Source organism: Schistocerca americana, chromosome X, assembly GCF_021461395.2.
Source record: "Schistocerca americana isolate TAMUIC-IGC-003095 chromosome X, iqSchAmer2.1, whole genome shotgun sequence".
Lineage (NCBI taxonomy): Eukaryota > Metazoa > Arthropoda > Insecta > Orthoptera > Acrididae > Schistocerca > Schistocerca americana.
Window position 1 is genome coordinate 806390663 of NC_060130.1, and position 21390 is coordinate 806412052.

Genomic DNA, 21390 nt, shown 5'->3' on the forward strand with positions numbered 1-21390 from the left:
CTCCAAAGTGCAGTACACAATTTTTCTAGCCTTTTCCTTAGGTAACGTACAACACACAGTTTGCAGGTAGCTACCTTCAGCTGTTGTTGTTGACCACTCACAGTCATTATGAGGCAAATTTTGAATGTTCATTAGCAGTTGAATGTTTAAATGACATTTCTGTGCTGTAGACCAATTTGGCAGGCAACTTTCTGTATCTTGCCATATAGTGACAACGTACATGGCCCTTGAAGGGATGTTGACAAGACTGAACGCTGTAATGAGGTGCATTGTCCTGTTCAAGATGGGGCCCACAGTGTGCTCTACAGAAATGCACTGAGAATGCAAGGTTACTTTTACATCAGTTACAAAGGTGCCTCTGTATAGTGGTTTTCTATGAACTAAACAATATTGAAGGGGAGGTTTTTGACAAAAATGCCACACATTATGCGAGTCATGAAGGTGGTGCAAAATTTTTCAGAGCAGTTTATGTAGTTTCCATATCAAGTATCAGTATGCACACTGAAAAATGTTTAACATTTCATTTTAAATGTTTCACTCACCGTATGTTCTCTTGTTGTAGACTAAGTTTCACCACAACTCATTCAGTTTGGTGCAAATACTACATAATACTCAAGTTTCTGCAAAGCACCTCCAGCAAGTTTTGTAGAAATTTTGTCATCTCTTTCTTCAGTAGACATGTTTATAGTTTATTCCTTCTCTTAACAATATGAAATAGATTTAAAGGAGTTACATATGACAAGAACAGCAGTACACCTGATAGCAATTGTTTTGGAATGTGGTAGTGATTTGTTCTGTGGTAACTGATGCAAACAGAAGGAGCTGTTTATTTCAACATGAGATACACTAGCACCATCAAAATCCTGTTGCCATTTACACTTAAAATACTCTATAGAGGTTGCAGGGACTTCTATTTTGTCATTTAAATATTTTATAATGCAGTTGGTGAACGACAACATGTCATATGGAGTGGTCCTTCTGGAATTCAATTTGTGATTTACTCAGAATTTTAATTTTACTGACACACTCAGCACTGCCAGGAAGTTTCAAGTTTCACACTCAGCTAAACTGGTAGATAAATATTATCATCATCTTTAATGCCTACTTTGTAGAAATGTAACTTTCTAAAAAAAAAATCTTCAAAAAATTGTGCATCACATGTACATTTGTCTGAAACAGCTACATGGGTAGGAAAGACTTATTTCAAATACTTTGCTTGTAATATTATCAAATGGCAAATTAAACTGTTAAAATTACAAGAAGATAGAACGACTGGCCAGTATTTAGCTTCAGGGGCTAAAATTTCCAGCTTAGCTGATAGCAACATTTAAAGTACCAATACTGATCCTAGCATGTGTATCTTATATGTTCCTTCTTAAGAAATGAAAGATGAGTCAGTTGTGGTAGTTTGTACGTGTGTGTGTGTGTTTTTACTTACATGACAGAAATATTTTAATATTAATACTAATTTCATTTATAGTTTAGCACCTTCTCATTCCATTTATAAATTAAAAAGTCATACAAATGTACAATATTTTCAGGCTAATGAATAGAATTGAGAAATGTGATTGTTGTTTGTGCTCTCTTAAATAGAAGGAAAGTGTTAGTGTAGAGCAAGAAAGGAAAAATTAAAAGTACATTTTACATACTATAGCATAGATTTTTATTTCTTAATATTAATGTAATTTCTTTCAGGACCTTCTACACAAATTACATACAGCTATTACAGAAGCACAAATGAATAAAACAACATGGCCACCATGGTTCCAAAAGACATTAAGCTCAATAAAGGAAGTGGCAAAAAAGGATCTTAAAGATGTAAACATTAAGATATATCCTAAAGAGGGAAACAGTAAAAGTGAAGTATCAGGAACAAGTCCCAAAAGACGTGATTCAGCACCTCCATTCCCAAGAGATTCTTACAGCCGTGATAGCCTGTTTGATGCAAGTTGTTAAAAAGGAACACATTTGTGATTATGATTTTCACAATGAGCTTGTGTTTCATCTGTGTCTGTTGTCCCACAGGTAACATTTATGGTCATTTTTTCAGTTACATGTGCATGTATTTGGTGTTATGACTGTAGTTTGTGTAGAGAAATACTCAAATGTGAATGAGTTAGGGAAAATTGAATGAATGTTGTATATTATGTAAAAATGAATCTCTTCCAGCAGGCCTTTCATTACTCAGGTGTTTCAGTTTCATTCCTGTGAATGTATTATTTAGAGTGACTGAGAAATGCAAACAGCTGATTAAATGAAAAGTAGATATTATATGTTACTGCATTGCTATACAGGAAATGGATGAGCTATTGTGGATTCATTTGCTAGTCATTGTCTCTTATGCCAGTTTGAAGAGACCACACTTAATATAGAGTGCTATGTATGATGCTATGAATGTATATTTTTGTAACATAGTGAATGAGTATTCTAACATAGAAAGATTTATTCCTTTTTTTGTTCCCTGTCCCAGAGAAGCCATTCTAAATTACTGTGATCTGAAAATACTTGTAAAGTACAGTTTTCTATTTTGTCTATATACCAATTAAATGATTTTCTTTTAAAAAGGGGATTATGTTATCTGTTAAGTCATTCTATTTCTATAGTACAAAGATATAATATTTTCCATGCTAAGTTGCAATTTGTGAACCACAAATTCATTAGCAAGAAATTTATTGTATTTTCTTTTGCACAGTTTGTTGACTATTCCTCACTTGTTAACATCTACCAATTAGTATTACATTCCATGACCTTTTCATTACAGTAATTTAATGGTACTGCAGTATGAAACACCTGACAAAAATGAATAAATGTGGTTATGTACTGTACTACAATCAGAAGCAACCATTTTTCAGCATTGTGATGACATTTGTGTAACACGGTAGTTTTGTTGTGAGTGGATGGCAGTATACTGGTTAGATGTATACTTTTATTGTCAGCAATGGGCTTACTTCCAGACCCACTGCCATTAAACATTCCAGTGCAGTTGCAATTTTCTAATATAAAATATTCCAATTATGTTACCTGCAAAATTCCCACCAAAGTGATGTTAGAGCAGCAGTAATGCTTGTGTACAGATCTTGTACTGTGCTTTCATCATTGTTATAATGTTTGTGCTAATGGTATTCTAAAATCAGTATGCTGCTCTACACAGCAGGAGAGGTGGAGTGAAGAAAATCAAGTGGAAAAGTTACAATTACGATTGGTGGAGAGGAGAGAAGAAGGCGGCACCCAAAAACTAAATTTGATGGAGTCTCCCAATATGCAAGAGAGCAAATGAAAGCAAGATCAGGAAACTGTGATGTTAAAGATTCTTTGATTGAAACAAAAGATCCCAGGGGTACTGACTGTTTGCAAAATAGTGGAAATGTGTAAGGTCTTGTAAGAGCTCTCAGGGAATAAGAAATAAACATGAAGAAAACATAAAATAACTGTAGACAATTTTAATAGCAAAGCAAAGTAATAGTGATAATGATTACACGATGTTGGATCACTGAAAGTAACAATAATGAAATGACTTCACCTAAACCCAAATGAAGGCATACAAGAAGTTTAGCAGAAAAGAAGAGCTGCCAACATTGATAAAGAAAAATAGTGACAAAAACTGTTTTTCCTGCCATTATTCACATTAGATACTTAAGTAGGCACATGTGTATTCAATCTGTGACACTTCCATACAGTCACTTTCAATTTAGATTTATAAATTTTCTTACTGCCATCATTTTCTTCTGTTAACTAAATTGTAATGATTTTATTCACACCATAGTCTCTGACTTCTTTATCATATGATGTTGATTTTTAAACCAATTAGAAGAGATGTAATACCAATATTGCATTCACATGAAATTGAGCTTCAGTGTTTCATTTTGAATGGCACTCCTCATTGAATTTTGGTTAACTGTTTTGTGTAACCACTGAATAAAACATATGACAGTTACTCATCGGTTAATGATGCAGGTGTGCTAGAACATCGACTTGTTATGCTGTAGAGTGTCAACATTTTATTTGCATTTGTTTTCCATTCATACAAATGCCTTTTTATTCTCAAACTGATGATTGAAATATGGCTATAATTTCTCATCTAAGCTTTGTCATTTTCTTTATCGAAGGTCAGGTATATTGTTGCACCATTGATCATTTCAAACAACAAATAAAAACACCTGTTAAAACATTTACTGTGGTATTTCTGCATTCAAAAAGAAAATTGATGAGCATGTAACTATTATTTATTTAGTATTTAATTTGAATGATGGAGAGCCAATGTTTGATTTTGAGAGAGGACAATAAAATTCAGCTCTATTTGTACTTGCTGTTTACTTAAAATAATAGAAATAGTAATAATAAAAATAATGAAATAATAAACAGAATGAAGTTGTTGCAGATCTATTGCTTGTTAAGTTTAAACTGTGTAAACAATGACAGAATGTTTAATGATCTTATACATAGTTTCTTTTTGGGTAATGATTTACCATATTAACAAGATCGTTGTAAAAAAAAAATCCGTCTTGATGTCTGTGTTCAGTATACATGTAAATCTTGCCTCTGTTAATACAGCAGTGGAATCAGTGAAGATGACCACTACTGTGGAAGGGTGGATCGATATGTAAACAAGAACAGAAAAATGCTCACTTGTGTAACTGAATTATGTTCATCAGAAGGTATGTGTGTATGGAGGGCGAGGGGGGGGGGGGGGGGGGAGCGTGTGTGCAGTCTGTCGTGCAAAGCACATGCGTGTAGGTGCACATCTTTGCTCTCTGAAGAATAATGCCAGTTCAAAAGCTTAGTTGCTGATCTAGATATCTAAGTGCCTTCCCATTGCTAATGTCTGCATTGTATAGTATTTATCATTTGTTATTGCAGTGCTTGTTGTCTCTCTTGATTAATTTACAATACAGTAAGGGACAAGAATACTCCTTAGCCAAGCAGGTATGAGTGCAGATGTGTGTTATTTACCTGTCTAGCATAGCTTAATATTATATGCTAACTGCCATTCATAATAAGATGTAGGCTGTGACAGTGTAAGCTATTCCAGTGGTTCTGGATAATGCTGTTATTGCTAAGTAATTGTAGTGTTCTTTATATGTACATGGTGTTATGTTTACTTTTATGTAATACCTACACAGAATATGGATGAAGCAATATGCTATAGAGAATTCTTCTTTTGTAAACTTTAGATTAAGTTACATTTCTATTAGTAACTTCAGTCAAAACAATACTATGAAATTACACTTTGGTTTCTATGAGCAGGAGAAAGAAAATGGAAAAGTGAAATGCGCTTTTAACCATACCTTCATGTTGGTCATGTGCTTAGACATCGAACAGAAAGAGGAAGAAATGAATTATTGGAAGAAGAAACAGAGATTGGAGGGGGGGGGGGGAGAGAGAGAGAGAGAGAGAGAGAGAGAGAGAGAGAGAGAGAGAGAGAGAGAGAGAGAGAGAGAGAGAGAGGGGGGGGGGGGAGGGGAGGGGGGGGGAGGGGAGGGGGGGGGAGGTCCGACTACATGTGTTTCATACTGTAAAGACATTTGAAACATTTCACATGAAAATCAAAATTATTTTGGTCAGAGAGTGAATTGACTGATAATGAGATTTGCTATTTGTGTATTTTATTTAGCATTGTTTGTTTGTCAGTCTCTGTAATACTGCATTGGTTCATGTTTCTTAATAACTGCCATCTGTGCCTTAGGGCACTCCTATTTATACAAAACCTGTTTAGAGTAGAGAAAGATTAATTTGATTTTGTTCTATCTTGTGCTCTCTAGATTTTGAATTATATTCGAACAAAGCATTTTATTCTTTTGACAATAGTCATATTCACATATTGCATTTATGATTACTTGAAAATTATCCTGTGCTGGTGCTACTGTTTATAGTTGCAGCATGAGCAGTTGCCATGGGCTGTATGTGTTTATCTGCTGATTTATTTCTGGGAGTATTTATGAGTTATTGTATTGTTCCCAATTATATATTCATATGTTCATTTGTAGTTTTAATAACTTTGAGCTATGCAAAACTGCTGACTTAAACAAATATCAGTCAGGCATTTGTTTTCGGATGTAAGTGTAACAACAAATGGCTGACACTATAACATTTTATTTACACTGTGTTATTGTGAATGAATTGAAGAAGTACTTCAAAGACTTTAGGCAGCTTATAGTTATCTTAATTTCTAGAGTAAGAGTAGTGTGTATGTTATTATTAGTGAATTACAGTGTTTGGATTATCTAAGTAAAATCTTGAATCTTCTGCAGATTATGTGCAGCTATGTAGAGATATGAATACTGTGAACAAAAGAGCAGATTCTGGATTCTAAAAATTGAATGTTAGAAATGTTGGAGGTTGCATATTAGAGGGCCCTAAGAAACAAAGCTAACTAATGCCTGGATATTAAGTGACATATGGATTATGCACTGGCCTTGTTAGATGTAGAGTTTTGAATATGGGTCAATAGTCCTTATCAAACCAAAACATAACATGATAAATGAAAAGGAAAACAAAGAGTAATACAACACAAAAGACATGAAATTATACAAAAAGTTATAGGTATTGGAAAAACTGAAAGGGTACAAGGAAGCTAATGCTGTAGTTGGAGAAGGAACAGTTTGTTCTTCCAGTATCAGCCATTTCACATTATCAGCTTTTTGCACAACTTTATTGTAAGTTGTACCAACCATTCCACTGACTAAGTGTCATGACATTCCTGTCCGTAATTGAAATTCATTTCTCATTAGACATTCAGTTTTGTTTTGTAGATCCAACTGTTGTCATTTGCAATTTAATTGCATGTCGGGGCCTAAATTATGAACTTCTCATGTGCAGATAGTGGTCCAGAAGAATGTATCTTTCCCTTGTACTTACTTTTCAGAATAAAATTTGTGTTAACTGTAATTTTAGATCTGAATTTTTTTTTTATTTCCAAAGCTGCAACTGTGATAAACAATATAAAGCTTATATGTAATGGACACAAATTTGTTTATTTTTCTCTGAATGAAGAAAACTTTTGATTGGGTGTAAAACACTGTTAAAGATGCCTTTTTTAAATAGGGATTTATTTTATTGATGTTGCCTTTTCTTTTTCAGGTAATTTTTTTGTGGCTGTAGTAATATGTGATATAAAATTTTTGAGAATGAAAAATGTAGTTTATTTACATACAATTTGTAACACAGCATACAAGAAGTTTGTATGTGTTAATTATGAAATGTTAGTATAATCTGTTCATAATATCCAGTACTCTGTCTTGAAATGAGTATACACCCCTTTGTTATAGTGGTGTATGTTATTTACATCTGTAAATTAACAAACAGAGTCGAAGTCTTGGAAGCCTGGAAGTCAACTTGCATAAATTGTGTACTTTTCTGGTCATTCTTTGTTAGAAGCTAGTTTGAAAATTTCATTGTATATGTTATGCTGTACCTTCAGTATCAAGATTTTTTTGTACATAATATCTATAGTGTTGCTCATCTTAATTGAAAGGAGTTTAGACGTTGTCTTTTTTGGTATACATGCAATAAAACAAAAGCTGTCATTTCCACAAATAATGAGATTTCTAACAGTATTATTGCTTTATCCTCTATTGGAAACATTATCATTTTGAACATGACAATGAGTAATGTATTTATAAAACGTAAATACCAGATGTACTTAACATTGATCAGTGTTTATGGTTATGTAATTCTAACTAATACAGAGCAATATATTCCTTGTGAACAAAACTAAAAGAATGGTTATAGAATTAATTTTTTTACATTTGTAACTTCTTTTACTACTGAAAAGTGTCACCACTCTGCTGGAAAACAAGTAATTCATATAGCATAAAAATATAGTTTGTGTTTTCTTATGTGTTGCATTTATTATTGTTAAATACTCATGTTTTGATACTAGTCTGTGAATTAAGTAACTATCCGAAATTTCAGAAACATAAATGTTAGCAACTACAATTACTGCAAAGAATATTCTGTATTTACATTACCAAAAGCATTTTTTTACAATGTACTTGTAAATGAAATGAACCACATGCAGATTTCTGTGGTAAATAAACATTATGTATTCTGAAATGGCTCATTTGAGGACTACACATACTGTAGCCATATCAACTTCACTTCCTCTCTTTCCCATTATTTTGGTTTCATATATGAACTGGAATTACCACAAATAGCCAGACAGTTCTATAAATAACATAAGATGTTTGATTGGTAGTTGATTGGGAATCTACATGTGCAAAAGTTCAGGGGCTGAGGATGAGGTTTCTTTTAACATTTCTTGTTTTTTTCCTCTTTGGATGTGATATAGATCGACGTAAACATATATAATCTAGTCGGACTTGAGACACCTGCTACATACATTCTCTGTCATTTAAGCCCTTTGTGTTTTTGTACAACAGGCAGTGCTAAGAAACTGGAAAGATAATGAGGTATTTGAGGTGTTCAGGGACAATTTGCTGTTTGACGTTGATGCATCAATTGAATAAAGGAGTGATTCTCATGGAGAATAGGTTCTTGTAGAATTTTAAATCTCCAATTTACAGGCCAAACAAAAATTGACACTAAGCCATCTAGCAGTCAACAACAGAATACTTCCATTTATTCTCAAGGAGACGAAACCCAATTTATGAAACAGTAATTTCTCAACTGGTCTGATAGTACAACAGTGGGAAAAAACACAAAACAAGCTGCTCGAGAAAAATACATTGGAAAAACAAGTGAGTGAGCAACACATTACCTAATAGCATAGTGTAATAGATATCTTTTTGACTGGGTTATCTGTTAGTGTCATCAAAAATATTGTTTTTAAGAGAAGTGTGCACATAATGCAGAAGTGGAAAAAGGATATAGCTCATAGCAAAAGAAGAGCTTAACAGGATTCTTTCTCCCTAATCTTTCTTCAGTTATCATTATTAGTGCTGTGACAGTGATCTGAATAATCCACTCATGACTGAAGCAATGGCAAGAAAGAGGTGCAAACAAACAATAAAAATGCTATAAACTATGTCCCCTAATTATGGCTTTGAACAAAAATTTCCACTACGTGGGGCTTTCAGATCTGATTTCAAGTATCAATGAGAGTAATGTTACATTCACTGGATGGTTTTCCCTAAAGAATTGCAATCCAATGAAGCCAGTGAAACATGGGTGTATTCTCTGGTGTCACACACAAATGTCTAAATAGATCTATGAATTTTATGTCTACCACGGTACAGCACTCAGCGACAGTCCGACATATCTGAAAGAACAGATAACATCTTCATATAGATAAAGCTTACCGGCCAGTGATCTTCTTCAGTGTGGATACATTCACATTGCTCAAAAACTTACAGGAATCAGTAGACTGACTGCCGTGAGTAATTAGTATAGTGAGCAAGGGCACTACAAATGTTGTGCGTAGACAGTAAGTTGGAAATATGGGTCTCATGGGGAGTGTGCCAGAGATAATTCCCTGCAGTCGCACTATCCACTGTGTCGTCGATGATGCAGTCAGATAGAGCATATGCCTTGTAAACACCTGTAAGCAGCTAATGGTCTGAATGTCATTGTAATTTCAATCGAAGAATAATGTCACATCTAACCAAAAGAATGCAGAACATTGCACTAACGAACAATTCAAGTAATGTAAGCAGGGGAGATTCTTCTGACTGGGGAGAAAACACTTATGGAGCTCCACAAGGCTCAATCTTTGGTCTAAACAACTTTCCATTTAATATACAAAAAACAGAATTAATTCTTTTTGTGGTTGTCACATACATAAACAGAAGAAATGGGAAATAATGTTGTTAAAAGTATTACTCAGTGCTTTTCTGCAACGGTGTGTCTCAATTTCAAAAAGGAGAACATATTCAGTTTTGCACATCTAAAAGTACTACACTAATAAGTGTGACACATGAGGAAATAATAATTAAGAGTGTCATAAATTTTAGGTGTCTGTGATGATGAGAATCTGAACTGGAAAAAAAGTATTTTGGACCCCTAAAACAATTTAGTTCAGCCACATTTGCAGTTTGAACCATTGCAAGTCTTAGGAAGAGACAATTCAGTAAGGTGACATATTTTGCGTATGATATAATTTTGTTCAATAATGTGATGCTATCTCACAATCATCTTGTAGACATCTGTTTAAGGAGTTAAGCATTTTAGCTACTGCCTCACAGTACATTTATTCCCTCATGGAGTTTGTTGTAAGCAATCCACTGCAGCTCAAAAGAGACCTTTATGTACATAATTACAATACCAGAAGAAAAAAATGGCATGCATTACTCCACATTAAAATTTTTTTTAACGCAAAAAGGGGTACACAGTGGCACCACGAAAACTTTTGGTCACTTATTCAATGATATAAAATGTGAGACAGACAGCAATGTTAAATTAAAAAACAAACTGAAAAAGTTTCTCTTTGACAACTCCATCTACCCAGTAGAATAACTTCTATTTTTGCAATCTATAGAACTGCGGATAGGAATTACAAACTGAAAAAAGCAATATCATGTTACCATATTTACATATGGGTGTGTAATGTAAATGTATAGTGACTTGTTCACATTATTACAAATATCAATGAACAGGGTGTATACGACCTGGGACAACCGGGAGATCCGGGAAAAACCCGGGAATTTTTTCATCTGGGAGAATACCGGGAAGAACCTGGGAATTTTTTGTTGTTTTAGTTTTCATTTAAATTTTTGTAATTTTGACTGGTAAGAACCGATACTCTAACAAAGGATATTACTATATCTGGTACTGCAGAATAATACTGCAGCATTAAAACATGAACAAGAGAAAAAAATGAAAATAAAACTTAAATTGCAAAGGAAATGTGCCATATAAAATAACAAAGTGCACATAGAAGCGTCTGCCAACAGCAAAATGTGTCAAAGGCTTTAGGAAGACTATGCAATGCTTCATAACAACAAATTGCCTCCGATGAGGGTGACGTCACAACTGTTTACATTAGATTCATTTTAGCAGTTAAGAGCGGGCTCGTGCACATGCACAGTTGAGTCGCGTATGAGTAATACCTTCTCCTGCTTCTGGCTACAGAAATGTGGCTACTCGCTGTGCAAGCAGCAGTAGCAGCAACCAGCCACATGGGGTACCCGGAAAAATTTTACTTGCGTGCCCAAACTGCCAGTTCCAAGCGTGCGCAGCAGGCCTGGATCTAGTGTTGGGTGGGGTGGGGGGGGGGGGGGGGGGGGAGGGGGCATCAAACCGTGGTATCTGAACCGGGCAGCAATTTTGGGGGGAGGGGGAAAATTCATATTCTTGAGGAAAAAAACATTGTTTCACAAAGCACCTAGCATCCAACGCACGTCAGTCTGTCGATTATTCATATGATTTTTTAAACGCATCACTGCTGGTTTTTTGAACACAATTTAAGTTGATTTCTGAATGAATTATAAGTTGATTTTTGAATGAGTGCATAGTGTATGTGATGTGTCTGCCAGGGGAATCCTCGTTGCATCTAGAAATGAACTTTCCTGCAGACAAAATGGGACGGGGCTATACGAGATGAGCGGAATAAAGCCAAACCTGTGAATGCCAACTGCTGCTTGTTTATGTGGTTGATTTGGTTTGCAAATGTTGAGCATTGTTACAATTACTAGCAAAATCCATAGATTCAGACTACCAAAGTGGAAATAAAAGACCAACAGGAATAACAGGTAAGAAAGATTATGTATTATCTTCTCGGTGTATCCAGGAAAGTGAAATTCTGACAGAAAATTTTTGGCCAGATTGCTACACTTAAACAGGGCCAGTTGTAGTCCCCGGCTAGCAGCCGTTCTGTTCCATTCTGGGAGCAGCGCGGAAAATGGATTGTACGAACATGTGATAACACAAACAACCCGAGAATAATCGCTGGATAACTAAACCGGTGACTGTGGCAGGGTTGTTAAAGTTAACCGGAGAATGAGTTTTGACAGTGGTAGGAATAGTTACAGAATTAGTGATGACAAGATTGTTTGTTAGAACGAGAAAGGAGAAGAAACGGGGACATCTCACAAATTCTGGGAGAATATGACGATTCCAAATTTATACGAAAATTTCGTTCTACTACTTTTCAGTCTCGTGCATGAGAAACTGAAGCGTATGAATGAAATGTGAAACTATTTCCTAACATAAAGCTTTTTTATTGTAGTAGGCCAAATAGGTATTTCGTATTTGTACTTCATGAATTATATTGTCGTACTATAAAAATGGTCATTATTGCCAAAACAGTCTCGCTTATTTGGTGTGTGCTAGCCTATTATTGCTGCAATATTAGAAAATTCTATTTTGTTTTGTCCAGCACACAGTGACAAAATAGATGTAATCGGATCGAGAAACCATGCCAGTCGTGGGCGCTATTTTTATTAACAGCTTTTTCAGTATTAGACGAAGACATTTCCATTTTTCATGTAGCAAAACGTTTGACGAACTTTGATGAGGTAATAGTTCTTTCGCAGGAAGGAAAGCACGCCATGTAAAGCTGTAGCAAGATTAGAGAGATTGATGAAATGTGTACTGTCTTGCCTGTATCTTGTCTTTACTGGTTTTAGGTACCCTATATTTAATTTTATGTCACACAGAAGAGCAAGTTATTAGCTAATAGGCAATTAGGAGTCAAGATTTTCTGAAGAGTTCTTGTTCTCCCGGTTACAAATAAACCCATCCAGTTTTAATTGCAATTTTTTTTTGTTTATTCTTTCATGTTTAAGAGGGGCAGGATGTCAAACCGGTCGACTGTCCTGTCCTGAAACAGTTTGATGGCATCCATTACAAAATATACACGTTTGAGTTCCACAGAGCAAAATACAGTGATGAGCGGTATAAGACTGTTGTTTGAAGAGGCTTGGCACTGCAGTTCAGCACACTTAAGACCAAATAACATGTCTTGCATCTCCTCGAAGATATATTTTCTATGTCTCAGACTCTTCAGAAAGATGTGTGCTACAAAATGAACTTATTTTTGAAAAGTTGTTTTTTGTAAATTTTTTCGATATTCTGATGCGCAGAGCAGTCTGAGTTATAGTGGGGGCAGGGCCCTTGTCTCCACGTGACCCGTGTGTTAGTGATTTTTCTGTTTCCTCTTCGTTTACTGCTCTCACATCAAATGAAAACAAGACAGATTTCTGTGAATGGGAAATATGAAGTGAATAAAAATACATTCTCATAATTACAGAGGGTTAAAGTATGTTACTAGTTTCAGATTTAATTTTATTTGCACCTTTCTGACAGTCAAGCATTAATTGACTTGCAGAGCAGTAAAGTTATTTTTGTCGGTTTGCTAGAGAAATTCTGCATTTATTAAGTTTCCCTGCCCAGGCAGTAAATTTATTTGAACGAAAAGTTTAATTCCACACTATTGGCTAGTTTCAACTGTTTGCTGCATGTCAAGTGTGTGTTTTCATCTTCTAGCACGTATGGCATTATGCCATAGTAAAGAACCAAACATGAGATAATATAGTACTGGAACTCCAAGAAAATTTTCGTCCTGAAAACCACACCGAAAAGCTTAATATCAGGTCGAGGCATACAAATGTGCGCTTTAAGGTGAACTACGCATTTTAGTATGTTTCACGAAATTCCATCGCTCTTGGAGCATCCTCTGCCGTGATATATCTTTTATGACATAATGTAAGTAAAATCTTTAATGTTTTACACGTACGAACATACGAGCTTCCTACGTCACCGTAGTTGCGCAAGCGCGGTGACGCCTCTTATCTGGCGCTCTCTGGCAACTGCTGAAATGAATCTATTTCTAACAGGTCGCAGGAAAATATTGCGAATTGTGGTTCGAAAAGAGTTATTTTCAAAGTAAATTTCCTTTTATGCAAGATGAACTATGTGCAAGAATGTCTTAAATCACAGAGCGTTTGCTCTCGTTTAAAAATCAACTCTTTAATTACGAGCCACTTAGAAGAATTTAGAGCCCATAAAATAAGAGATTTATATCGGTATTACAAATTTTATATGCATATTTGTGTGATGTATCTTAAAGTGTAACATGTACTAAACAGATCAACATTATATGTGAAAGCTTAGCTTCTCTTGTAGCTTATTAATCTTCGAGACAAATATAATATGCGAAACTTTGATTTTCTGGTAGCGACGCTATGTATATTAACTTGAACCATTAACTTTTTCTGTTGGTGTAATTCGAATTTATACTTTTGTAATACGAAAATATGCAGCGTACATGTTGCTGCACATCAAAGATCTTTCCAAAACGTGTTTTTTCCCCCTGAGTTTCGTTCTCTAGAGTGCCGAGAAATTCTACACTGCTGTATAAAACCACATCCATTTAAAGGACTGACATGTTTTACAGTTACGACAGAAAGTATACTGTCACTTAACACAGAAAAAGTGTATTTTCACCCGGGAGAAAATGTATTTTTGACTGGGAGACCCGGGAAACATCCGGGAATTTTTTTTCCTTGTCCGCGTATACACCCTGAATATAAGTGATCCATGGAACATGAACCTAACTAGCTACAACATCATGTATTCAAAATTCCATGGGCAGGATTCTCATTCAAATGGAAAATCATGGAACTCGTATACCACATTTGGTTGGTTGGTTTAAAAGGGTGCCAAGGTCATTGGTCAGTTGTTCCCGGTAAAATAATTACAAAAGAGAAAGAAGAAAAGTAAGGAACATACAGCACAATAACAGGAGAAAGGAAGAATGACAGAAGGACAACCAACACTACTATGGACAAAACAGGAAAAGAAAACCACAGAGAGAAGTAAGAAACTGGTAGAAGGGGTAAAAACAAGAGAGTAGATGACCGTGACTGGCCGACCATGAGAATAAAAAGGAAAAGCCAGCCACTCTGTGACACATTAAAATATCCACCAAAAAAGCATTAGAGTGGAGAACACAAAGGGCATGCACTAAAACTTATATAGAATGATAAAACCCACCGACACCTATAAAAGGTACTACCAAGTTAGCCGATGAGGAGTTTTCAGCTAGTATTAATGGCAACGAGTCTGGTAACTGGAGAGTCTGTCACAGGGCAGCCAAAGAAGGACAGCTCACCAAGATACAGGCCACTTTCAGCCGGGCACCACACTGACACTGAGGTGGGTCATTACAGCGCAGGTGGTAGCCATGTGCCACCCAAGTGTTGCCAATGCAGAGCCGGCAGAGAACTACAGAGTCCCTGTGAGAGGCCTGCATTGAGGACTGCCACACATTTGTAGTCTCCTTAATTGCACGCAGTTTGTTGGGCGTGAAGAGGTTATGGCATTTCGTCTTCCAAAGGCGTAAAACCTTGAGGCATAGTACTGAATGCAAGTCAGTTGCAGAGAAGCCGATCTCCATAAGTGGTTTCTGCTTAGCCTGCTTGGCTAAGGGACTGTTGACTGGGATTCGGACATGACCTGAGGTCCAGACAAACACCACTGAATGACCAGACTGTTCTAGGGCATAGATGGACTCCTGGATGGTCGCTACCAAAGGATGGATGATGAAGGTAGCACTAGTCAACAGCTTGTAGGCTGCTCAAGGAGTCAGTACACAGAAGAAACGCCTCCCCAGGGCATGAAACGATGTGCTCAAGAGCACAAGATATAGCCACCAGCTCTGCAGTGAAAACACTGCAGCCATCGGACAAGGAATTCTGTTCAATATGTCCTCCATGGACATACGCAATGCCGACGTGCCCATCAGCCACCGAGCCGCCGGTGTAAACTACTTCGTGGCTTCATTACTTGGCAAGAATCGAGAGGAAGTGGCAGTGGAGAGCCGCAGGGTTAACTGAGTCCTTACGGCCATGTGAAAGGTCCAGGCAAAGCCGTGGCTTAGTTGTACACCATGGAGGTGTACGTGAATGGACCTCAAGTATAGGTGATAAAGGCAAGAACTCCATTTCAGAAAGAAGGGATCGGACACGAACTGCAATTGGAAGCCCTGACCTGGGCCGCCAATGGGGGAGATGAACAGCCGTGGGTGGGAAAAGGGGACAGTGATTCGGATGCACAGAACTACAAACAAACGTGTGCAGTGTAACTGGCCAGTGTTTGTGCACGCCCAACCTGCAATGGAGAGACTCCGACCTCCACAAGGATGCTGGTCACCAAACTCGTCCCAGAAGCTCCTGTTGCTCGGCGAACACCACAGTGGTGCACTGAATTGAGTAAATGCAATGCTGAGGGCGCTGCCGAACCATAAACTGGACTCCCATAGTCAAGGCAGGATTGAACAAGGGCTATGTAGAGCTGCAGCAGCATAGAGCGATTTGCACCCATTGGTGTTGCTGAGGCAGTGGAGGGCATTGAGGTGCTGCCAGCACTTCTGCTTAAACCGACCAAGGTGAGATAGCCAAGTCAATCGGGTTGAAAATCTCCACTACAGTGAGTGGATCATCATTAAGGTAAAGTTCTGGTTCTGGATGAACGGTACGACGCCGACAGAAGTGCATAACACACAACTTTTTGGCCGAAAACTGGAAACCGTAGGCTAGAGCCCATGACTGCACTTTGTGGATGGCTCTCTGTTAGCGCTGCTCAGCAACACCAGTACTGGTGGAGCAGTATGAAATGCAGAAGTCGTCTGCAAACAGAGAAGGTGAGACAGACAGCCCTACAGCTGCTGCTAAACCATTAATGGCCACTAAAAATAGAGAGAGACACTCAATACAGAGCCCTGCAGGAGCCCATTCTCCTGGATATGGGGGGAACTGTGGGGGGCACCAACTTGGACACGGAAAGTATGAAATGACAGGAAATTTTGGATAAAAATCGGGAGTGGACCTTGGAGACCCTACTCATATAATGTGGCAAAGATATGATGTCGACAGGTCATGTCGTATGCTTTTCGTAAAGTAAAAAAGGCGGCAACCAGATGTTGGCATCTGGAAAAGGCTGTTCGGATGGCAGACTCGAGGGACACAAGACTATCAGTGGTAGGGCGACGCTGGCGGAAGCCGACCTGACATGGAGCCAGTAGGCCACGTGACTCCAGGACTCTACCCAACCCAACCCAACTGCTGACACACCATACATTCCAGCAGCTTACAAAAAACATTGGTGAGCCTGATGAGCCAATAGCTATCCACATCAAGCGGTTTTTTACAGGGTTTGAGCACCGGAATAATGGTGCTCTTCCGCCATTGCGATGGGAAGATGCCATCGCACCAGATCTGGTTGAAGATGACAAGAAGATGTCGCTTGTAGTCAGGTGAGAGATGTTTAATCATCTGCCTGTGGATCCGATCTGGCCCAGTGGCCCAGGAGCTGTGTCAGGGCAATGTGCAAGGACACTGAGGAGCTCTCACTCTGTAAATGTGACGTTATAGGATTCACTGTGGTTTGTAGTGAACGAGAGGACTTTCCATTCCAGACGCCGTTGGAAAGTGCGAAAGGCTGGGGGAATTCTCTGAGGTGGAGGCTCAAGCATAGTGCTCAGCAAAGTGCTCGGCAATTGCTATTGCGTCAGTACCAGGGACATCTGTTGGGGTCTGATACCCAAAAACACATTTGATCCTTGCCCAGACTTGGGATGGTGTCATACGGCACACAATGGTCGAGATGTATCTCTCCCAAAACTCCTGCTTCCTATTGTTTGACAAGTTGGCGAATGCAGGCACGGGGCCGTTTCAAGGCTATGAGGTGCTCCAGGGAGGGTGCCTCTGTAGAGCTTGCTGACACTCCTTAATTGCTTCAGCGACTTCCAGCGACCACCAAGAGACTGCCTTTCACTGGGGCACCCTAAAGAGCGAGGGATCATGTTTTCTGCCACAGAAACAGTTGTTGTAGACACCTGCTCAACCATCACATTGATGTTCCTGTGTGGGGGAGATTCAACAGTGAAAGCAGAGGTTGAAAGACTCCCTGTACACCTTGTTTAAAGCCCATCTGGACAGGTGTCCGTGGGCTTGACGCCGGGGAGTGACAGGAAGATGGGGAAGTGGTCACTACCACACAAGTCGTAATGTGCTCTCCAGTGGACAGATGGGAGAAGTCCTGGGCTGCAGATTGATAAATCAATGGCTGAGTAACTACCATGAGCCACATTGAAATGTGTGGTGGCCCCAGTATGTAAGAGGCAGAGGTCAAACTGAGACAGTAAAGTTTCGACATCTCTGACACAGCCAGTAAGCACGGTGCCATCCCACAACAGGTTGTGGGCGTTAAAATCTTCCAAAACTAGGAAAGGTTTAGGGAGTTGATCAATCAGTGCAGTTAATACATACTGGGATACTGCACCATCTGGAAGAAGTTACACATTGCAGACAGTTATTTCCTGTGTCGTCCTTATGCTGACAGCCACAGCTTCAAGAGGGATTTGAAGGGGCACAGGTTCACTACAGACTGAGTTTAGGACATAAACGCACACTCCACCTGACACTTTATTACAGTCACTACAGTTCCTGTAGTATCCCTTATGGCCGCAGATGGCAGGGTCTGCATTGCCTGGACCCAGGTTTCCTGGAGGGCAATGAAGGAAGCAGGTGTAAAGCTTAACATTTGCCCAGCTTAGGCAGTGGAAAAAGCCACCACAGTTCAACTGGAGGATGACATCATCGTGAGACTGGGAAGGCATGGAACATTCAATAAGACAGTTTATGCCTCAGGGTCACCTGCTGCCACCGACATATTGCCTGAGCAGTCTATATGCATTGTGTCTGAGGGTCCGGCGAGATTTAGGTCCTCAGCGGACGCTAGAATCTCCACCACATCTGCAGATGCAGAACTTGTAGGTAGCGGTGGTGTCGGTGCCACCGCAATTCCCTTGGTCTTGGGGACCTTCTTTTTGGATTTATTTCGCTGCTCCTTCGGTTTCCCTGGCTGGGAGGACTTCACTGATTCAGTCTCCGGGACTGAGGATGAGTGTGAATCCCTACAACCAGCTGCTTTTGGGTTCTTCAGCTATTGGCGGGTGTCATCTTTCCCACTAGCAGAAACCTGAAAAGTGAGTGACCCAAGAGACCCCTTCCTAGCAAGAGGCGCCAAAGAAGACTAACACTTTTCCAGCTCAGAAGTAGGGACTGATATCCCTGATGATTGGGGGGGGGGGGGGGGGGGGGGTGTTGCTCCCAAAGGTGGTGGTGCAGGAGCAACAGGAAGGGAAATGCCCCCCACCACCAAGGGGGGAGGTGTAGTCTTCTGGCTCTGAGAGGTGACTGGGGTTGGCGGAGCTGATCAGGCTAGAACTGTTGTAGTGGCGGTGTAAGACGATGTCATACATACAGGATGTAGGTGTTCGAATTTCCTCTTAGCCTTAGTGTACGTCAGTTGGTCCAGGGTCTTGTACTCCATGATTTTCCTTTCTTTCTGGAGAATCCTGTAGTCAGGAGAGCAAGGTGTATGGTGCTCTCTGCAGTTGACACATCTGGGAGGTGAGGCACATTGAGTATTGGAATGTGAAGGGCATCCACAATCTCGACATTTGACGCTGGAAGTACAGCAGGAAGACACATGGCCAAACTTCCATCATTTAAAGCATGACATTGGGGGAGGGATATAGGGCTTTATATCACAGCAGAATACCATCACCTTGAGTTTCTCAGGTAATGTACCACCCTTGAAGGCGAAGATGAAAGCACCGGTGACAAGCTGATTATCCCTTGGACCCCAATGGACACACCGAACAAAATGTACACCTCGCCGCTCTAAGTTGGGGCGCAACTCGTCGGCAGACTGCAAAAGAGGGTCCCTGTGAAATATTTAAGCTCTTATGGGGCGTGATGGTTACAGAGACATACCCCATCTTGTCTCAAGCGAGTAACATACATGACTGGGCAGAGGATGCAGCTTTGATCAAGACTGACCCAGATCTGATTTTGGACAAGCCCACCACCTCCCCAAACATGTCCTCTAAATGCTCAACAAAAAACTCAGGCTTCATCGTCATGAAAGATACCCCATCAGTTCTTGAACGTACAAGGTAATGAGGTGAGTAAGTGTCACTGCCATCCTTGGCCTGGTGTTCCTCCCATGGTGTGGCTAGGGAGGGGAATGATTTGGGGTCATACTTCTGTGCATTGAATTGAGCCTGTGAATGCTTAGAGACTGCTGGTGTTTGACCACCAGCAAGAGATGGTGTACTCTGCTTCATCGCGTGTCATCCACCCTGATGTTACCCATTCCAGCAGGGCCCCTCCCCACAGGCACTACCCAGCTGCAGCAAAGGCTACCTGGCAGGATGGCCATTGCCGGGAGTCCCGATGCCCCAGGGTGACGGACATCAACTCCTCGGCATACGTGGGGAGTTAACAGTGCAGGCATCTGCACATCGATCATTGTGTGGTCAGGGGGCTACAACCAACAGGGTACATGGTGGCCCCACCACAACAGACTGACTACTGTGCTGGATATCAGGTGCAACCAAGCAAACAAGTCCATTATCATCATCAGTGTAAAAAACAATACTGCACAGTTGATGGAAAAATACTCACCCAGGAGGGTGACCTCACCTAATAGTTGGAGAATGGGCAGAAGTACAGATCCACATTGACGAATGATGCAATAGGTCTCAGCGCACGATGGACACGATGCACCGTGTAAGGCGCCCTTCCCCAATTGGCTCCCCCTTTGGGAAAATTTTGAAGAATGAAGTTCAAACCGTACTGGGGACCATCCCATAAAGGCCAAAACGTGTGAGACTTCTTTTAGTTGCCTCTTAAGACAGGCAGGAATACCTCAGGCCTATTCTACCGCCCAGACCTGCAGGGGAGTGTACCACATTTTGTGAAAACTGTGCTTTTAATGTAGACTCTAGATCTCATTCAAGGAGGGTATCAAGCTTATACAAGAAAGACGGTTAAAATGATAGGCTTGTATGATGACTGGTGACAGAATGTAACAAGAATGTTGAAACATCGTAACTGGTAGACGCTCAATCAAGTAAACAATATAATAAAGTAGAGTCTTTATCACATAAAAACAATATCATACTTCAGTGATGAGATGTGGAGACAATTCCACTGACTGATGGGAGTGGGTGGTGCCCACAGTTGCTTCTCTGTGCCAGCGTCTCCAGACATCATCACTGGAGTAAGGTCCGAAGATGATCCTCATCAGGTCGAAACCAGTCACCACATATGAATCAAAGTGTTTTTGTTCGATCAAGACTGTGCTACATAATATTTTATTACTATTTCATTGCGAATGCTGCCATTCCCAATACATTTACAACAATTCAAACAAAGACATCACATCTTGTGAGAAGATTCTACAAAGCTTCAAGAACAATCTTTCAGGCCAGAAACAAAGACTATTGTTCAGTCCTCTACATATATGCTTCATAGATGTACAGATAAAACTAGACAAACAACAGCTCACACAGGCATACAACAAACGATCACGTATCCCAAGCTCCACCAGTCTGCTGTCTCACAATAATTGAGCAGTATTACAGGCTTATTAGCAGATCTGTAGTTTGCTTCATATCTACTGTGAAGGAATTACTGGAAGCCC

The 21390-nt window shown here is 39.4% G+C and overlaps 1 protein-coding gene across 1 annotated transcript in view; it reads left to right on the forward strand.

Moving 5' to 3' along the window:
- Positions 1-2598, forward strand: part of LOC124556493 (rab GTPase-activating protein 1-like) — a 159921-nt gene extending 157323 nt beyond the window's left edge. The window contains exon 17 of the mRNA XM_047130450.1: positions 1696-2598. Within this exon, the coding sequence (XP_046986406.1) occupies positions 1696-1956 (261 nt within the window). The 3' untranslated portion in view covers positions 1957-2598. The remainder of the gene's footprint in view (positions 1-1695) is intronic.
- Positions 2599-21390: the final 18792 nt, after the last annotated feature.